Raw genomic sequence first — 16,926 nt, forward strand, 5'->3', positions numbered from 1 at the left:
CAAACATAAATCAATATATTATAAATTATAACATTCAAACAACATTAACTTGTCTTGATACATTTTAATTCTAGGTCCAAAAGTAAAAACGTCCTACGTGTCCACAAGCTCCAAAACAGCTACTGCAAACCTGAACATGTGTTAAAATAAACGTCAAACACTTGCGTGTTGGTGAGAAATCAAGTTTAATAGATAATCATAGATAATCACAGTAAATCTGCGCGCAACACGTGTATGTCTAGAGTTTAACAAGGGTGTAATCAGATTGTGATCAAGCCTAAGATAGTTCATAGATCATAGTTCAATCCATGCTCCCAATTGAGCATAAAAACGAGAAAACATCTGTGCAAGTGTAAACAAAGAAAACCGTAAACGATAGGTCTCCCGTGTTCAACTAATGGTACCAACGGAACTGCGGAATAGGCCGAACAAAGCGGTTAATGATACACACATACAAATAAACAGCCAAGTAAACGTCCTCAACACATGGGCTACTGCGCGACTAAAGTTCATAAACAAGTTTAAGACTCTAAGTTTGTATGAACACATGAACATCCCAAAACATTAAAAAAAATAAAAAGGGATTAGGTACGAGATTACTCACATGATAAACGATGCGGTGATAGATAAAGCAAGAATCAACTTTAAACAAGCACAAGTTAACCTATAAATAAGATTATTGTTTTAATGATTTGTTTTAAGTCTTGATTATAAGTTAGCATAATAAGTAAATTATTATATATAATATATATTACCGGAAAAGCAGGAAGAACAAGGAGGAAGACGGAGGCAGAGAGGAAGACGGCAGAGAGAGCAAGGAGCAAGAGAACAGGAGAGATTAAGTGTTTTGTGTGTGATGTGTTATGAAATATTATTATTATTTATAGAAAAACCCTAGGAGACATAATCCCTAGAAAAGGGGAAAAGATCTCAAAAAGCAAAAGATATCAAAAGATATGGCAGCTGCAGGGGCAAGATAAAGCTGTCAGGGAAACAGTAACAGGCATGGGCGGGTCAGATAAAGGTACTGGTCAAGCATGGCAAAAGCAGATCTCAAAAGATAATGTCAGTCACTTTTTCTACCAACCAATGGGGGTTGGTACGCATGCTGCGCCGAAAGTAACTATTCAGACATTAGATAGGTTAGGTCAACAGCACAGAAGATAAGACAACACAAAAGCATACAGGCTGGAATAAACAGAAGATACAAGGGTTAAGCGCGGGAAGGCTGAGTGCGCGAGCGCGAAGGCTGGCACAACAATCCTCAGCGCACTGCGGGAAGAATCACAAATCCTTAGCGTGCTGCGTGAAGAACAAGAATTCTAAGCGCATCGCGGGAAGAACATACATTCTTAGCGCATTGCGGGAAGAACATGCATTCTTAGCGCGCTGCGAGAAGAGTTCTCTTCACGCATCGCAGGAACAAGATGTCTTCACGCAGGCTTCCATGTAAGGAGTCTGGCGCGTGGAGCTGCAGACATCCTTAGGCGGGAAGAACCAAAGGACAAGCAAAGAGGAGGGAAACAAGGCGGAAAGAGAGAAGGAAGAGGGAGGGGACGGCGGAAAGAAAGAGAGAGAAAGAGGCGGGAAGGAAAATATATATTATTATTAAAAGTAAAATATAAGTATAAATATTAAATAATAAAAGAGAGATCGGGTCAGAGAAACGGGTACCTGGGTCGGGTCGGATCGGGGCAGATGTCACAGTCTCCCCTACTTTAAGAAATTTCGTCCCGAAATTTATCTCGAAGTAGGTTGCGCAGAGAACAGGTGCGGGTACTTGATCTTCATTTGATCTTCCCTTTCCCATGTAAACTCGGCTCCGCGCTTGGACTCCCAGCGAACTTTCACGATAGGGATACGACTGCGCTTGGTTTGCTTAACCTCGCGATCCATAATCTCAACAGGCTTCTCAATGAAATGCATGGATTCATCAACTTGAACTTCATCAAGTGGAATGTGAAGGTTCTCGTCAGCTAAACACTTCTTGAGATTGGAAACATGGAACGTTGGATGCACATTACTGAGCGCGAGCGGCAGGTCAAGTCTGTAGGCAACTTTTCCCACACGCGCGAGAATCTTGAATGGACCAACATAACGAGGAGCAAGCTTACCCTTCTTCCCAAAGAGGACAACACCTTTCCAAGGCGACACTTTGAGGAGAACAAGATCACCAACTTGAAATTCGAGAGGCTTTCGCCTACGATCTGCGTAACTCTTCTGTCGGCTTCTGGCAGTCAGCAAATGATCACGGATCTTGGCGATTTTATCGGTTGTCTCTTGAACAAGTTCGGGTCCTGTGATTTGAGTTTCACCCACTTCGCTCCAACAAATCGGGGAGCGGCATTTACGACCGTAAAGTGCTTCAAATGGGGCCATACCGATACTGGAATGATAGCTGTTGTTATAAGAAAACTCGATCAAAGGCAGGTGTGAATCCCAATTACCTCCAAAATCAAGAACACAAGATCGGAGCATATCCTCAAGAGTTTGAATAGTTCGCTCAGACTGACCGTCAGTCTGAGGATGATATGCCGTACTCATGTCCAAGCGAGTTCCTAGCGCAGATTGGAGAGATTTCCAAAAGCGAGATATAAAACGGCCATCGCGATCGGATATGATGCTCAAAGGAGTACCATGGCGGCAGACGATTTCCTTGACATAAAGCTGCGCGAGATGCTCAACACGGTAGTTTTCACGAATGGGCAGAAAGTGAGCAGATTTAGTCAATCGATCCACTATTACCCAAATGCTATCATGTTTGCTTGCTGTCAAAGGTAACTTGGTAATAAAGTCCATCGCTATACCTTCCCATTTCCACGTAGGAATTTCTGGTTGTTCGAGCAAACCAGATGGGCGTTGGTGTTCAGCTTTCACTTTAGAACAAGTCAGACATCTAGCTACGAACACAGCAATATCCTTTTTCATGCCAGGCCACCAATAAGTAATGCGCAAATCCTTGTGCATCTTATCAGCGCCAGGATGAATAGAATATCGAGATTTGTGCGCTTCACTCAGGATATCAGCGCGAAGATTCTCATCACAAGGGATCCAGATGCGATTGAGATAGCAGAGAATTCCACTCAGATTAGGGACAAAGAGTGCTTCCGCGCCACACGCTAACTCGGCGCGAAGGTTACCATTACTGATGGATGCGCGCTGCGCGTCACGAATACGCGATTCAAGGTTGCTTTGAATCGGCGCGAAGTGAAGCTGGGTGCGCGGCAAGATACAGTTAAGTTGGCAGGGTTTTCGGCTGAGCGCATCGGCTACCACATTAGCCTTACCAGGATGATACCGGATCTCACAATCGTAATCGCTGATGAGTTCGTTCCATCGGCGTTGCCTCATGTTAAGTTCCTTTTGATCAAAGATATGCTGAAGGCTTTTATGGTCAGTGTAGAGGATACACTTAGTACCATAAAGGTAGTGTCTCCAGATCTTCAAGGCAAAAACAACTGCACCAAGCTCGAGGTCGTGAGTTGTATAATTCTTTTCATGAACCTTGAGTTGCCTTGATGCGTAAGCGATAACCTTGCCTCGTTGCATAAGAACACAACCGAGACCTTGGTTGGATGCATCGCAATACACGACAAAATCATCATTACCCTCAGGTAGCGCAAGAACAGGAGCTTCACACAACAAACGCTTGAGCGTCAGGAAGGCTTCTTGCTTCGAGCCCCAAATATATGGTTTACCTTTGTGCGTAAGAGCTGTTAAAGGCAAAGCGATCTTTGAGAAGTTCGAAATGAAACGCCGGTAATAACCAGCTAAGCCCAGAAAGGAACGGATCTCAGAAGGAGAGGATGGCGTAATCCAGTTCTTGATTGCTTCAATCTTGGATGGGTCGACATGAATACCCATCTTGTCTACAACATGACCAAGAAACTGTACTTCATCAGACCAAAATTCACACTTGGAAAGCTTAGCATAGAGTTGCTCGGCTCTAAGCTTTTGCAATACCAATCGGAGATGTTGCTCATGCTCGGCCTTGGTCTTAGAATACACCAGAACATCATCGATAAACACGATCACGAATTTATCCAAGAAAGGCCTACACACCCGATTCATTAGATCCATGAAAACGGCGGGTGCGTTGGTTAGACCGAAGGACATGACCAAGAATTCAAAATGGCCATAACGAGTTCGAAAAGCAGTCTTCGGAACATCTTCATCGCGGATACGCAACTGATGATAACCAGAACGGAGATCGATCTTCGAGAAACAGGAGGCACCTTGGAGTTGATCAAAGAGGTCGTCAATACGCGGTAAGGGATACCGGTTTTTAATGGTGAGTTTGTTCAACTCGCGGTAATCAATACACATGCGAAACGATCCATCTTTCTTTTTAACGAACAACACCGGAGCACCCCAGGGCGAAGAGCTAGGGCGAATGAATCCTTTAGCAGTCAACTCTTGAAGTTGGCTGGCCAATTCTTGCATCTCAGCGGGTGCAAGACGGTAAGGAGATTTAGCAACGGGGGAAGCACCAGGGACAAGATCAACACGAAACTCGACTTCACGAGCGGGAGGGATACCAGGAAGATCATCAGGAAAAACTTCAGGAAAATCACGCACAACAGGGATATCGCGAAGCTTCTTTCCTTCATCGGGTTTAACCACATGGGCTAGAAATGCAATACACTTCTTCCGCATGAGTCTTTGGGCTTCGGCGCAAGACATAAGTTTAAGACCACTGGAGGGTTTTTCGCCGTAGATATGAAGATCACCATTTTCTCGAGGTATGCGAATCAATTTCTTGGCGCAAATAACTTCGGCGCGATTCTTCGAGAGCCAGTCCATACCAATGATAACATCAAAGCTTCCAAGAGGCATAGGGATGAGGTCGATCAGAAAATCGTTTTCGTTAAGGTTAAGCGTGCAATCTTTAATTACCGAGTTTATTAAAACAGTTTCGCCATTAGCCAATTCAACTGAAAAATCTTCTTTTAAGTTATCGCGCGGTCGCGCAAGCTTCCGCTCAAAGGCGCGAGAGATAAAACTTCTATCGGCGCCAGTATCAAAAAGCATAGATGCATAAAATCCGTTAAGCAAAAATGTACCATTAACTACGTCGTTATTCGCTTGCGCTTGGTGCGCGGTTATGTTAAAAGCTCGGCCACGCGTCACTTGGTTCGAAATTTGGTTCACCGGATTCGCTTGAGTAATCTGAACTTGTAGCCTTGGGCACGCGTTCCGGAAATGACTTGGATCACCGCAGTTAAAGCACGATCTGGGTCGTGGGTTTTGGTAAGTTGGCTGTGGGTTCTGCGGGTAGGCTGGTGGTGTTGGCGCAATCGGATTGGAGGGAGGGGTTCTACAGTACTCAACGGAGTGACCTACGCGGCCACATCGGTTACATTGTCGACACGGGACTTGAGGTGGGTGATGAAGTCTACAGGTTGGGCAAAAGGGTTGGTTTCCTGTGTAAGGTTTCTTAGTTGGCGGGGCAGGAAGTGCTGGATTGGTTAAGGCATAGTTGTGGACTACAGGAGGTGCTGGGTAGGTTGACAGTGGGTTAGGCGCGTAAACTAGTTGATAAATTGGTTGCTGGACAATGGGCGGGTTGGTAAGCGCATAGGCTTTGCGCCTGCGCTTGAGGTTATTATGGTGAGAGGGTTCTGTTTTGGTTTCTGATGGTTCAGGGACAGTCTTGGGTTTGGTCTTCTCAGTTCCCCGCAGGAACAGGGTTCCTGCTCTGACATGGTTGTCGCTGAGCACAGCGGCCAACTCAATGGCGTCAGAGAGGGTAACTGGGTTTCTGGCCCATACAGAATCCTGAATTTCCATGGGAAGACCCCCAAGGAATTTCTCGATGGCTCGGCGGGAAGGGGTAACAAGGTGAGGGACAAGCAAACTTAGTTCATGGAAGCGCGTCGCGTACTCGCGCGCTTCGCCACTGTATTGCTTCAAGTTCCAGAATTCTTCCTCCAGGCGCTTAACTTCATTGGGAGGGCAGAATTCTCGCGTAAGAATTTCCTTGAATTCCTCCCATGCCATGCTAGAAGCAGCCTCTGCGCCACGCGCATGAGCTACTCCATTCCACCATGTAAGCGCTCTGGATTCCAGGACACTAGAGGCGTATAGGGTTCGTCTTTCTGAGGGGCATTGGGTATGGAGGAAAGCGTTTTCAATCTTCTCAAGCCATTGGAGCATCACGGTGGCTCCTTCAAGACCTGTGAACTTCGGAGGGTTACCCGCATTAAAGGACTTAATGTTATAACTGGTGGTGTTGGTATTGTTTTGGCTCAAAGCTTGGGCTATTGCGGCGGCCATTTCCTGGGAACGTTGCTGTCTACGCATGCGCGAGGCTTCTCTTCTCTGAAATCGGCGAGATAGCGGAGGCATTCTATAAAAGTTTTAATTTTAGTTAATATCTTGGTTTTTATCGCAAAGTTTAACTTTATAAAGCTTGGTTTCGCAGAGTTAGATACTATCAAAAGTTAAAGTAAAATAAATGATCCTAAATGCAGACTTAATAAAGGTAACAAATTCGAATCAAGAATCGACAATTCATGTATCACTATGACTTTCCGAATTCCCAATTTAAAATATACGAGCAAACGAGTATTGGAGATTGACGATTCATGTATCACCATGACTTTTCAATCCTCAATATAAAACATACAAGAAAATGAGTATTGGAGGTTGACAATTCATGTATCACCATGACTTTTCAAGTCTCCAACCTCAGAACATAATCGTAAATGGAAATTGAAAATCAACTATTCATGTATCACCATGACTTTTCGGATTTTCAATCCCAACAAACGAATATGTAAGTAAAATCAATAAAAATCGAAATTCACAAAAATCGAAATATCGCGGAATAAAATCATATACTGCGCAAGCGCGAGCATATTCATAAATAACGAGTAATTAACAATAAGCGCGCAAACATGAGATTTCTCTCATGCGCGAGAAGGGACTCTTAGGTATTCTAGGCCGTTACGTCTAACCACCTATCCTAAAGTCAACGAGCTCTGATACCAATCTGTAACACCCCGACCAAAGGCGGATTATACATCGGGGCGCCACATATTGCTTCATTACTCGCGACACTATTGGTGTCAATATTTATTAATACACATTTTATCGCGCACGCGCAGCGGGGAAAATAAAGAACATAAATCAAACATAAATCAATATATTATAAATTATAACATTCAAACAACATTAACTTGTCTTGATACATTTTAATTCTAGGTCCAAAAGTAAAAACGTCCTACGTGTCCACAAGCTCCAAAACAGCTACTGCAAACCTGAACATGTGTTAAAATAAACGTCAAACACTTGCGTGTTGGTGAGAAATCAAGTTTAATAGATAATCATAGATAATCACAGTAAATCTGCGCGCAACACGTGTATGTCTAGAGTTTAACAAGGGTGTAATCAGATTGTGATCAAGCCTAAGATAGTTCATAGATCATAGTTCAATCCATGCTCCCAATTGAGCATAAAAACGAGAAAACATCTGTGCAAGTGTAAACAAAGAAAACCGTAAACGATAGGTCTCCCGTGTTCAACTAATGGTACCAACGGAACTGCGGAATAGGCCGAACAAAGCGGTTAATGATACACACATACAAATAAACAGCCAAGTAAACGTCCTCAACACATGGGCTACTGCGCGACTAAAGTTCATAAACAAGTTTAAGACTCTAAGTTTGTATGAACACATGAACATCCCAAAACATTAAAAAAAATAAAAAGGGATTAGGTACGAGATTACTCACATGATAAACGATGCGGTGATAGATAAAGCAAGAATCAACTTTAAACAAGCACAAGTTAACCTATAAATAAGATTATTGTTTTAATGATTTGTTTTAAGTCTTGATTATAAGTTAGCATAATAAGTAAATTATTATATATAATATATATTACCGGAAAAGCAGGAAGAACAAGGAGGAAGACGGAGGCAGAGAGGAAGACGGCAGAGAGAGCAAGGAGCAAGAGAACAGGAGAGATTAAGTGTTTTGTGTGTGATGTGTTATGAAATATTATTATTATTTATAGAAAAACCCTAGGAGACATAATCCCTAGAAAAGGGGAAAAGATCTCAAAAAGCAAAAGATATCAAAAGATATGGCAGCTGCAGGGGCAAGATAAAGCTGTCAGGGAAACAGTAACAGGCATGGGCGGGTCAGATAAAGGTACTGGTCAAGCATGGCAAAAGCAGATCTCAAAAGATAATGTCAGTCACTTTTTCTACCAACCAATGGGGGTTGGTACGCATGCTGCGCCGAAAGTAACTATTCAGACATTAGATAGGTTAGGTCAACAGCACAGAAGATAAGACAACACAAAAGCATACAGGCTGGAATAAACAGAAGATACAAGGGTTAAGCGCGGGAAGGCTGAGTGCGCGAGCGCGAAGGCTGGCACAACAATCCTCAGCGCACTGCGGGAAGAATCACAAATCCTTAGCGTGCTGCGTGAAGAACAAGAATTCTAAGCGCATCGCGGGAAGAACATACATTCTTAGCGCATTGCGGGAAGAACATGCATTCTTAGCGCGCTGCGAGAAGAGTTCTCTTCACGCATCGCAGGAACAAGATGTCTTCACGCAGGCTTCCATGTAAGGAGTCTGGCGCGTGGAGCTGCAGACATCCTTAGGCGGGAAGAACCAAAGGACAAGCAAAGAGGAGGGAAACAAGGCGGAAAGAGAGAAGGAAGAGGGAGGGGACGGCGGAAAGAAAGAGAGAGAAAGAGGCGGGAAGGAAAATATATATTATTATTAAAAGTAAAATATAAGTATAAATATTAAATAATAAAAGAGAGATCGGGTCAGAGAAACGGGTACCTGGGTCGGGTCGGATCGGGGCAGATGTCACACGAGTAGGCTTGCAAGCCTGAACGAGGCCAATTATGACATGTTTTTAATTGAAATTAAGAATGACCAAGTTAAGAACTGAGCATATTTAAAATTCATATTTGAAAAGAATTTTGTCATTCTTCATATATTTTAGAATTAAACATTTATATATTAAGAAGTGAACTTTCACTTATTCTCTAGATTTTTCTTGGATATCTAACTTATATAATATTATGATAAATTGCTTACCCACTATTAACGGCAATGCCATTAATTCATACATTTATACTATATTATAATAACGTTGTGAAAAAAATATGATAAATTGTTTACCCACTATTTATCATTTTTTTGTTTATTAATAAGCACTTCTCGAATACGAAGACATAAGCTCCATATTGGTGAGCTTGATTTCGCTCTTGTGGTCCCGATGATTTCGCTCTTGTGGTCCTGATAGGGAGTGGGTGGAGTCACAACGGCGACAAAGGTTCTGGATGTTAGTCTCATCGAAGATTGTAGATGTTAGTGGTAACTAATGATGGTGGTCATTGGGTGGTGCTGATCCATTTAAACTGTTCACATGATTTGTAAGATTTATAGCCAAACGATGTTTTCAAGAACTAGAAAGACAAAACTTGAATTATTCTATACATTTTAAAAACGTCTATAACTTTGTCATATAATATTTTTTTTAAAGAATTTCATTATATTTGCGTTTTTTAATATTTAATATAAGTATGATTTTGTTATATAAAATTAAAAAAAATTAAAAAAACTTTTTATTATGATAATTTTTTTTTTTTTGAAAATGTCATATGAAAAAGTTATGGATGTTTTAAAATGATGGGGTGTTGACATGTGACTTGAATGTGAAGAGAAAAAAGTCATCATAAGTGTGTTATTACCTTAATGTCTTTCTCATCAATTTTTATTCTTAAATTAATCTTCATTATTCAATTCTAAGATTAATGAATTAGATTCTACTCACTCTTCTCATTTTTGTTATACTTTGTATTTTAACCTTATCCTATATAATAATAAGAATGAAATAATGATAATTGATTAATTTTTAAACTCTTATAAGTCACATGTAATTTGTAACCTCTACACATATAGAGTATACTTTTTAGCAATTAACAAGTACCAGATATTCACCAAATAATTTATAAATTAGAACCTAAAATAATATCTCGCGCATTGGAATTTCAAACCTCGAAGATCATTCACAAATAGTAACGAGGCATACACTTATTAAAATAAAAAGATAAATTACATTAATGAAAATATCCTTTGATGGGTAAAGTAAAAAATATTTTCCTAACAAAAAACCATTATATTGTCCTCTATAACGTGGTGTAATGATAGAAAGCTTGGGTTTCTTAATGGAGACCCAAGTTCAATCCTCACTTACAACACTTTATGGGGGGCAGGGCTAGCTTAATGAAAGAATCCTGAGATCTTTGTAAATCTCCAGTTAGATCCTGAGGGCGTTCGGGTTTTACCACCGGTGGGTCTTCGAGTGGATGGGTTTTTCCCAGAACTGGAGACAACTTGGAGGCGCTTAAGGGCTCCGTACGGCTGGGTTGGGCCAGCTGGCGGTGTCTTTTTGCCATCGGATCACCCCGTACGAAGTACATAGTCAGTCTATGTTTGTTGGTCGTTCAAAAAAACATTATACTACTCGGACTTCAAAACAAAAGTTAGATAGATTGGATAATTACAACCTTCAAAGAACTTTGACTTCTTTAAATTTCCTAGCTATAAAGCTATCCTAAAGACTGCATCTCTTTATTCTTCCTATCAAAAATAACCTGCAAGCCCTACCATTTTTTTATCAACATTCAGAACATTAATGCAGCAATCTCCGATTAACTATAGCGGTTTTGTTTCACAGTTTTAGTTCACCTGAGAGATTCAACTTTGACATGGTATGTAGGTTGTCAACGTAATTCAGTTAGATATTGGTATATCGAAGATATAATTTTTATTTGCCATAATTCGAACTTTGTAAGTTAAAGACCTTGTGCTCTCGAGCCTAGAAATAATCTTGTTTAACAAACGACCCTAAGATTCACTTATCGATCTCGAGTCGGGACGTAAGCCTAAACGAGCCCAATTATGAAAGCTTTTTAAAAGAAATTAAGAATGACCAAGTTAAGAACTAAGAACATTTTAAAAGTTATATTTGAAATGATTTTTGTCATTGTTCAATAGTTTTAGAAGAGAAGTTTGGTTTGTAAGTTTTAATGACAACGAATTAACAGGTTGGTAGAGCATCATTATATTAAGTACCATGTAAATTTGTTGTATAAAATTGAAATTTTATCCACCATACCTGGTATTCACATATAATGTAAACAATTATCGAGTAGGGTGGCCTGAATAATGGTTTGTGTACCTATTTTCTTCCTGAAGTGCGGGAGAGGCGCTATTTATTTCTGACATCTTGAAAGTGTTATATTCATTACCTTGATTAGAATTAGAAATTAAAAGAATGGTAGATTGTAAGGGCCCGTTACCGGTGCCCTACTTTGGACGTTGGATTTACCCATAAACACTGTTCTAAATATCAGAGTTAATTAAAACATTCGTGGAATATAAAACTTCAAACCAATATATTACATATCCATCATTTCTTGTCTTTAACGAGCATTCAAATCATTTAAACTTAAAATATTGTCTTTTAAAATAACATAACATAACACTTCATTGAGATGCCGGTGTCTTCAAATCCATGCCATGTGCTTCCCCTCAAGCAAGTTGCCTCATTCTACTCACTTGCGTGCAGATTAAAAGTCAGCTACGCTGAGTGAGTTCTAGTTAATCATACAACATACAATCTATTCTCATACTTGCACACATGCCCAAAGGTGTGTACTTTATTCATACTCTACTTTACATAAATATCTGTCCATACTATTCAAAGAGCCTTCCACCCTATAACCTCACAGATATTATAAGGGTCTGGTCCCCAACATCACAGATTTTATAAGGGGTCTGGTCCCCAACATCACATATATTATTAAGGTCTGGTCCCTACCATCACAGATATTATGAGGGTCTGGTCCCTATCCTCACAGATATTATTAGGGTCTGGTCCCTTTATTTCATGCTACTGTACCACACCTGTTCTTACTTACTTTCCTTGACAATACGTGCAATCTCCGAAGAGCGTTCACGTACCATCAACATATTATACATACATTATTCATACATCATATATATTCATACATACATCATTCATACATCATACATATCAATCATATCATTAACTACCGCCTGACGGTACATGCAATATCCGAAGATCGTTCATGCACCGTCAAGCAATCATCAAACATAAATCATACAAGGCATACACTTACCAATTAAGGTAAGTGTATTAACTATCACATCGTGTATGCACACAGCCCTGAAAACATAACAAGGAAGTGGGGCTAGAAACTCACCTGAACTCGATTACGTTCACCGTTAATTGTTATTCCTTTCCTTAGCTGTGCTCGACTAACTGTATAACAATTACACGTATCAATTAACTATCACTACTCACATCGCGTTTCTAGTTTAGTTATAACCCTCAAAGAACGGGGGTCTGGGGGCACGCCCCTAGCAACGGGGTCTAGGGGCGGCAGCCCCTAGCAGGGTCCAAGGGGCAGAGCCCCTGGCTGGGGTCGAGCTGCCAGGTTAGCTTAGAAAAATTTTATTTCTATAAACTGTCTTATCACATTTTCCATTAGCATTTTGAATCATTAATTAATTTGCTACTTAAAAGTTCAAGGGTTTCTTTGTAATTAAATCATTCTTTTTCTAAGTTCAAGGACCATTCTGTCCTTTTGTTAAACTTCTAGTTCGTTTCATTGCTCTTAAAGAATTGGCTTATCTTAGCGAACTGGTCCTTGTAACGAATTGAACCTTTTAACGAACTGGTTATTAAACGAACTGGACCTTATAGCGAACTGGTTCTTATAATTGGTTATCTCCTTTAACGATCTGATTATAACGAATCATGGATGATTCGTTATCTTTTCCCTTAACAAATTGAACACGAACTGAAGCTAGTTCGCTATATTTTCTTTAACGAATTACTTGGCGAACCACCCCTAGTTCGTTAAATCCCCGTTAACGAATTAGGTTAGGTCAGAGAATGTCAGAACATTCTCTGACATTCTTCTTAACCTCGTACCACTTTCCGGCGCCGTCGCCGGAAAACCGCGGATTCGCCGGAAAAACGAGTTTTAACTCATTTTTCACCGTTTTTGTCCCGTTCGATCCAGATCTGAGCTAGGGTGATCCCTAAGCTCATCTTAGGTTCGGTTTATACCTGATTCCACCCGGATCTCGTGACGTTAACGGTTTAGCAGTGTCGGCTCGTCGTTTCATGACTATATCTAACAGGTTTAACATCATACTATCATTACCTTGGATCGGGATCGGTTTTCCTAGGTGATTTCAGCTAGAGAGAGAGGAACTAGAGAGAGAGCTTAAGTGTGTGTTTTGGGAGGTGTATGGAATATGTGTGAAATGAAATTAAATGAGTGATTAAGGGTTTATATATTTATGGATCATGGGCTTAAGCCTATGGTCTTTCCTCTTTTCCTTCATAACCCAAGTCCATAACCCATATCCCTTTACCCAACACTAGCCCAACTCATAACAACTCGTATTTTCATTTATCAACCGAAACTAGAAAACGGGATGTTACATAGATGCAATGTTGACAACAAAGACTGGACATGAATAATATGGGCGTTAACTTTGCGATGTGTTAAATTTGGTTTTAGTTATGAGCAGTGGGACCATATAGGGGTGTTGGTGAAAATGAAACTTCCATTGAATGCATGCATAAATGGAAATCACAAAGTTTCATAAAATGGATGTCATCGACCCGGCTCCACGGAACTAATGAATAAACAAAGCCCTTAGAAAATGGTAAGTACGAAGCTCCGCTAGACACCTTCATCATATATATGTACACACTGTTTTGACTCATATATTTAACAAGGTACAAATGAAAAAACAAAACCCACACCATGAAAGTACTATGAGAAAAGAAAAACTCATATACCCTTAAGCAACACAAACACGGGTTCTGCTTCAACAAGAAAACGTCAGAAAGGACTGAACCCCGGTCACCCACAACATATTTCACTACTCATATGATTTAACTACAAATTATACAGTTTGTTTTTATTAAAAAAAATGACAGTGTTGGTTCTCAACAACACCCACACCTACCAGCAACACAACTAAAGAAGAAGGAAATAACATTGCATGTATTGATGCATCACCCGCACTCGTAACCATCATAACGGTCTTCCCAACTAACGACAACGACTGGAATGATGCATGGTGGGTAACCAATTTGGACACCATCATTCAGGTCTGGCTAGCTTACGAGACCAACATATCCTCTTTTGAGATAATTATGGAATTATTAATGTTTAGTATCTACTTCTCTATTACAATTGTATAATATGCGTTATAATAAGCACTTATATTTACTTAAGGGTCAACATTTGAAGCACTTTTCTACCTAATATGGAATGAAGAAAAATCAATCACCTGATCACCTTTTTACAAATGCGGAATGTCTTCTCATTACAAATACCACTCAAATCCGGATAACATATTATTATCATATGATATCAAAAGGCAAATTTATATCACCAACCTTCCATAACGTTATGATTCAAACATATAGTCATAGAATGTTACACTACATCACATCGGTGTAATGGTTTTACACACGAAAGTAACAACAATCAATTTAATAAAAAATGCAAAAAAGACAGGGTTATTGTACTACTTATTAGCCTTTTATAACATATGAAATATCTATCCATATACCAAACAAGTCCGTTCTAACTGACCTTTACCACAATATCACCTTTCTTCTAATTACATTCATCCCGAATATTTAGTTGCTCATGTTCGCACTGATAAACCATTACACACCATATCAAACACTACAAACCAATACGAGGGGATAATTTGAATGAACCCGCGGCAACGCGCGGGCACTTCTTCTAGTATAAGAAAATGGTGGAGCTAAGATAATAAGATGGTAGATATACGGATGGTCAAATTAGTGAGGTACTGAGGTTGATATGGAGCTAGAAACACGTAGTGTGAACACATTCCATGTAGTTGGAGTGGCTTACAAGTAAGAAGAAGTCAGTATATTAATTTGTAAGCTCCGAAGCGCCTACGCAAGCTCAAGGAGATGAAAATTTTGGTTCGAATCGCCTAACAACTACAAAATCGTATCCATCAGGACATATAAAACAAGGCAATTACATATCTTAGTGCTGCCATGACAAAAACGGAAAAGGAATTAAATGAACGAATCATAGGCGAAGCCCGAACTTGACAACTTTTTGCTATAGGGACATAGTGAGAGCAGAAACAAGGCGTGCCACAAACAGAAATAATGAAATGATAGCATGTAAATTTTTATAATAATATTATTATCAATCAATTTTTAAAGAATATATCAACATATAGAGTTGTAGAAGTACTCTAAACAACTTTTATTTATAGCTGTCTTACTAGTATAAGAAATGATACTATATCCATACAAGTTTATGCCTTTACGGGTATGTTATTTGAGTTAAACCAACATACTTATGAGTTATATATAAAGTGCATCCATAAAACATTAAAACAACATCTAGCAAGCCAGAAACACGTTAATATTAAAGATAAGGTGCTCCCCAAAAGCGTTCCAAATCGAGTGCATCAACAGCTTTGAGGTTTCTCAATGGCCAAGTAAAAAATGCAGCAACATCCAGACAATATTATGCCATTCCTAATAATAATGAATTGTCTGGCAAAGTAGAAATAATCAAAGTTTTGGTCCTTAAAGGGAGTCATTCATCATTTGGATCATATGATGTCTACACAAAGGCATGCTTCACCAATTGTTCAAGTGCTACATTCTACTCCAATACAAGAACAGACAATCTCAACTTGTTTTTTCATGTGTTCGTGCAAATGCTAACATTTATTATGAGTTCGCTGTCTTGATAATTGCATAGCCGTATATATATATATGGATCTCAAAAACAATTCATTACACACTCTTGGGCTTCTATTGCCTAGTTCCATTAGCAAAGAATTCATCCAGCAATACAAATAAGAAGAATTGCAGGATATGATGAAACAGTCTGGCCACATGATCAGTTTAGTGGCACTTACTATCTGCTGTTTTGCTTTTGAATCTGAATCCAAACCCCTTCAAGATTTCTGCGTAGCCGATCCGAATAGCTCAGGTGCATAATTAAGATATTAAATGTTTCATTCACAAAGGTTTTGTTGCTATATCTAATCTAACAAATGTAACTTGCAGTTTTTGTAAATGGAATGGCCTGCAAGAATCCTATACAAGCTCAAGCCAATGACTTCTACTTTAGTGGTCTCCACCTTAGGGGCAACACATCAAACCCTTTAGGATTAATGGTTCAACCGGTGTCCGTGACGCAGTTACCTGGGCTTAACACTTTAGGCATCTCACTGGTCCAGATTGACTTTGCACCATGGGGAATTAACCCACCACACACTCATCCACGAGCCACCGAAATCATTACTGTTTTAGAAGGCACACTTCAGGTTGGATTCGTTACATCATATCCGGAATACCGACTTATCAGCAAGGTACTAAATAAGGGTGATGTGTTTGTGTTCCCAGTAGGACTTGTTCACTTCCAACAGAATGTAGGAAACAAAAGTGCTGTTGTCATTGGTGCATTAAGTTGTCAAAACCCTGGCGCTATATTTGTTGGAAATGCTGTTTTTGGGTCAAACCCAACAATTTCTAGTGACATTCTAGCTAAGGCTTTCCAAGTGGATAACAAAGTGGTGGATCTGATCAAGTCAAAGTTCTAGATCGAGCTTATTTTTATTTTTATTTATTATTATTATTATTTTTTTTTGCATTTCATTTTTGTGTGAGGATGTTGATAGTGATAGATATTGGGATTGCTTATTATTTGTTCAATTTTTCCTTATGAATTGAAAGCACATTTGGACCAACTTATATGATTTTTAAGATTCACTACATATAATATATGTTGAAAATCTTTTAAATGGGTTATGCTAAACATACCTAGTTT

The 16,926-nt window shown here is 39.6% G+C and overlaps 1 protein-coding gene across 1 annotated transcript; it reads left to right on the plus strand.

Moving 5' to 3' along the window:
- The first annotated feature begins 15,878 nt into the window (after positions 1 to 15,878).
- On the plus strand, positions 15,879 to 16,699 carry LOC143589655 (putative germin-like protein 2-1). Its single transcript, XM_077070355.1, has 2 exons — positions 15,879 to 16,086; positions 16,164 to 16,699. The coding sequence occupies exons 1-2, from the start codon at positions 15,969 to 15,971 to the stop codon at positions 16,697 to 16,699; spliced, it is 654 nt and encodes a 217-aa protein (XP_076926470.1). The 5' UTR covers positions 15,879 to 15,968.
- Positions 16,700 to 16,926: the final 227 nt, after the last annotated feature.

Source organism: Bidens hawaiensis, unplaced genomic scaffold (genome assembly GCF_021521415.1).
Source record: "Bidens hawaiensis isolate Kalapana, Puna unplaced genomic scaffold, B.hawaiensis_p1.1 tig00037688_1, whole genome shotgun sequence".
In the NCBI taxonomy this organism is placed as follows: Eukaryota; Viridiplantae; Streptophyta; class Magnoliopsida; order Asterales; family Asteraceae; genus Bidens; species Bidens hawaiensis.

Bases quoted from the DNA above. Each gene is read 5' to 3' on its own strand.
- LOC143589655 (XM_077070355.1), top strand. From the start codon at position 15,969: ATGATGAAACAGTCTGGCCACATGATCAGTTTAGTGGCACTTACTATC. The intron at 16,087-16,163 runs GTGCATAATTAA...TGTAACTTGCAG, and splicing joins AGCCGATCCGAATAGCTCAG to TTTTTGTAAATGGAATGGCC.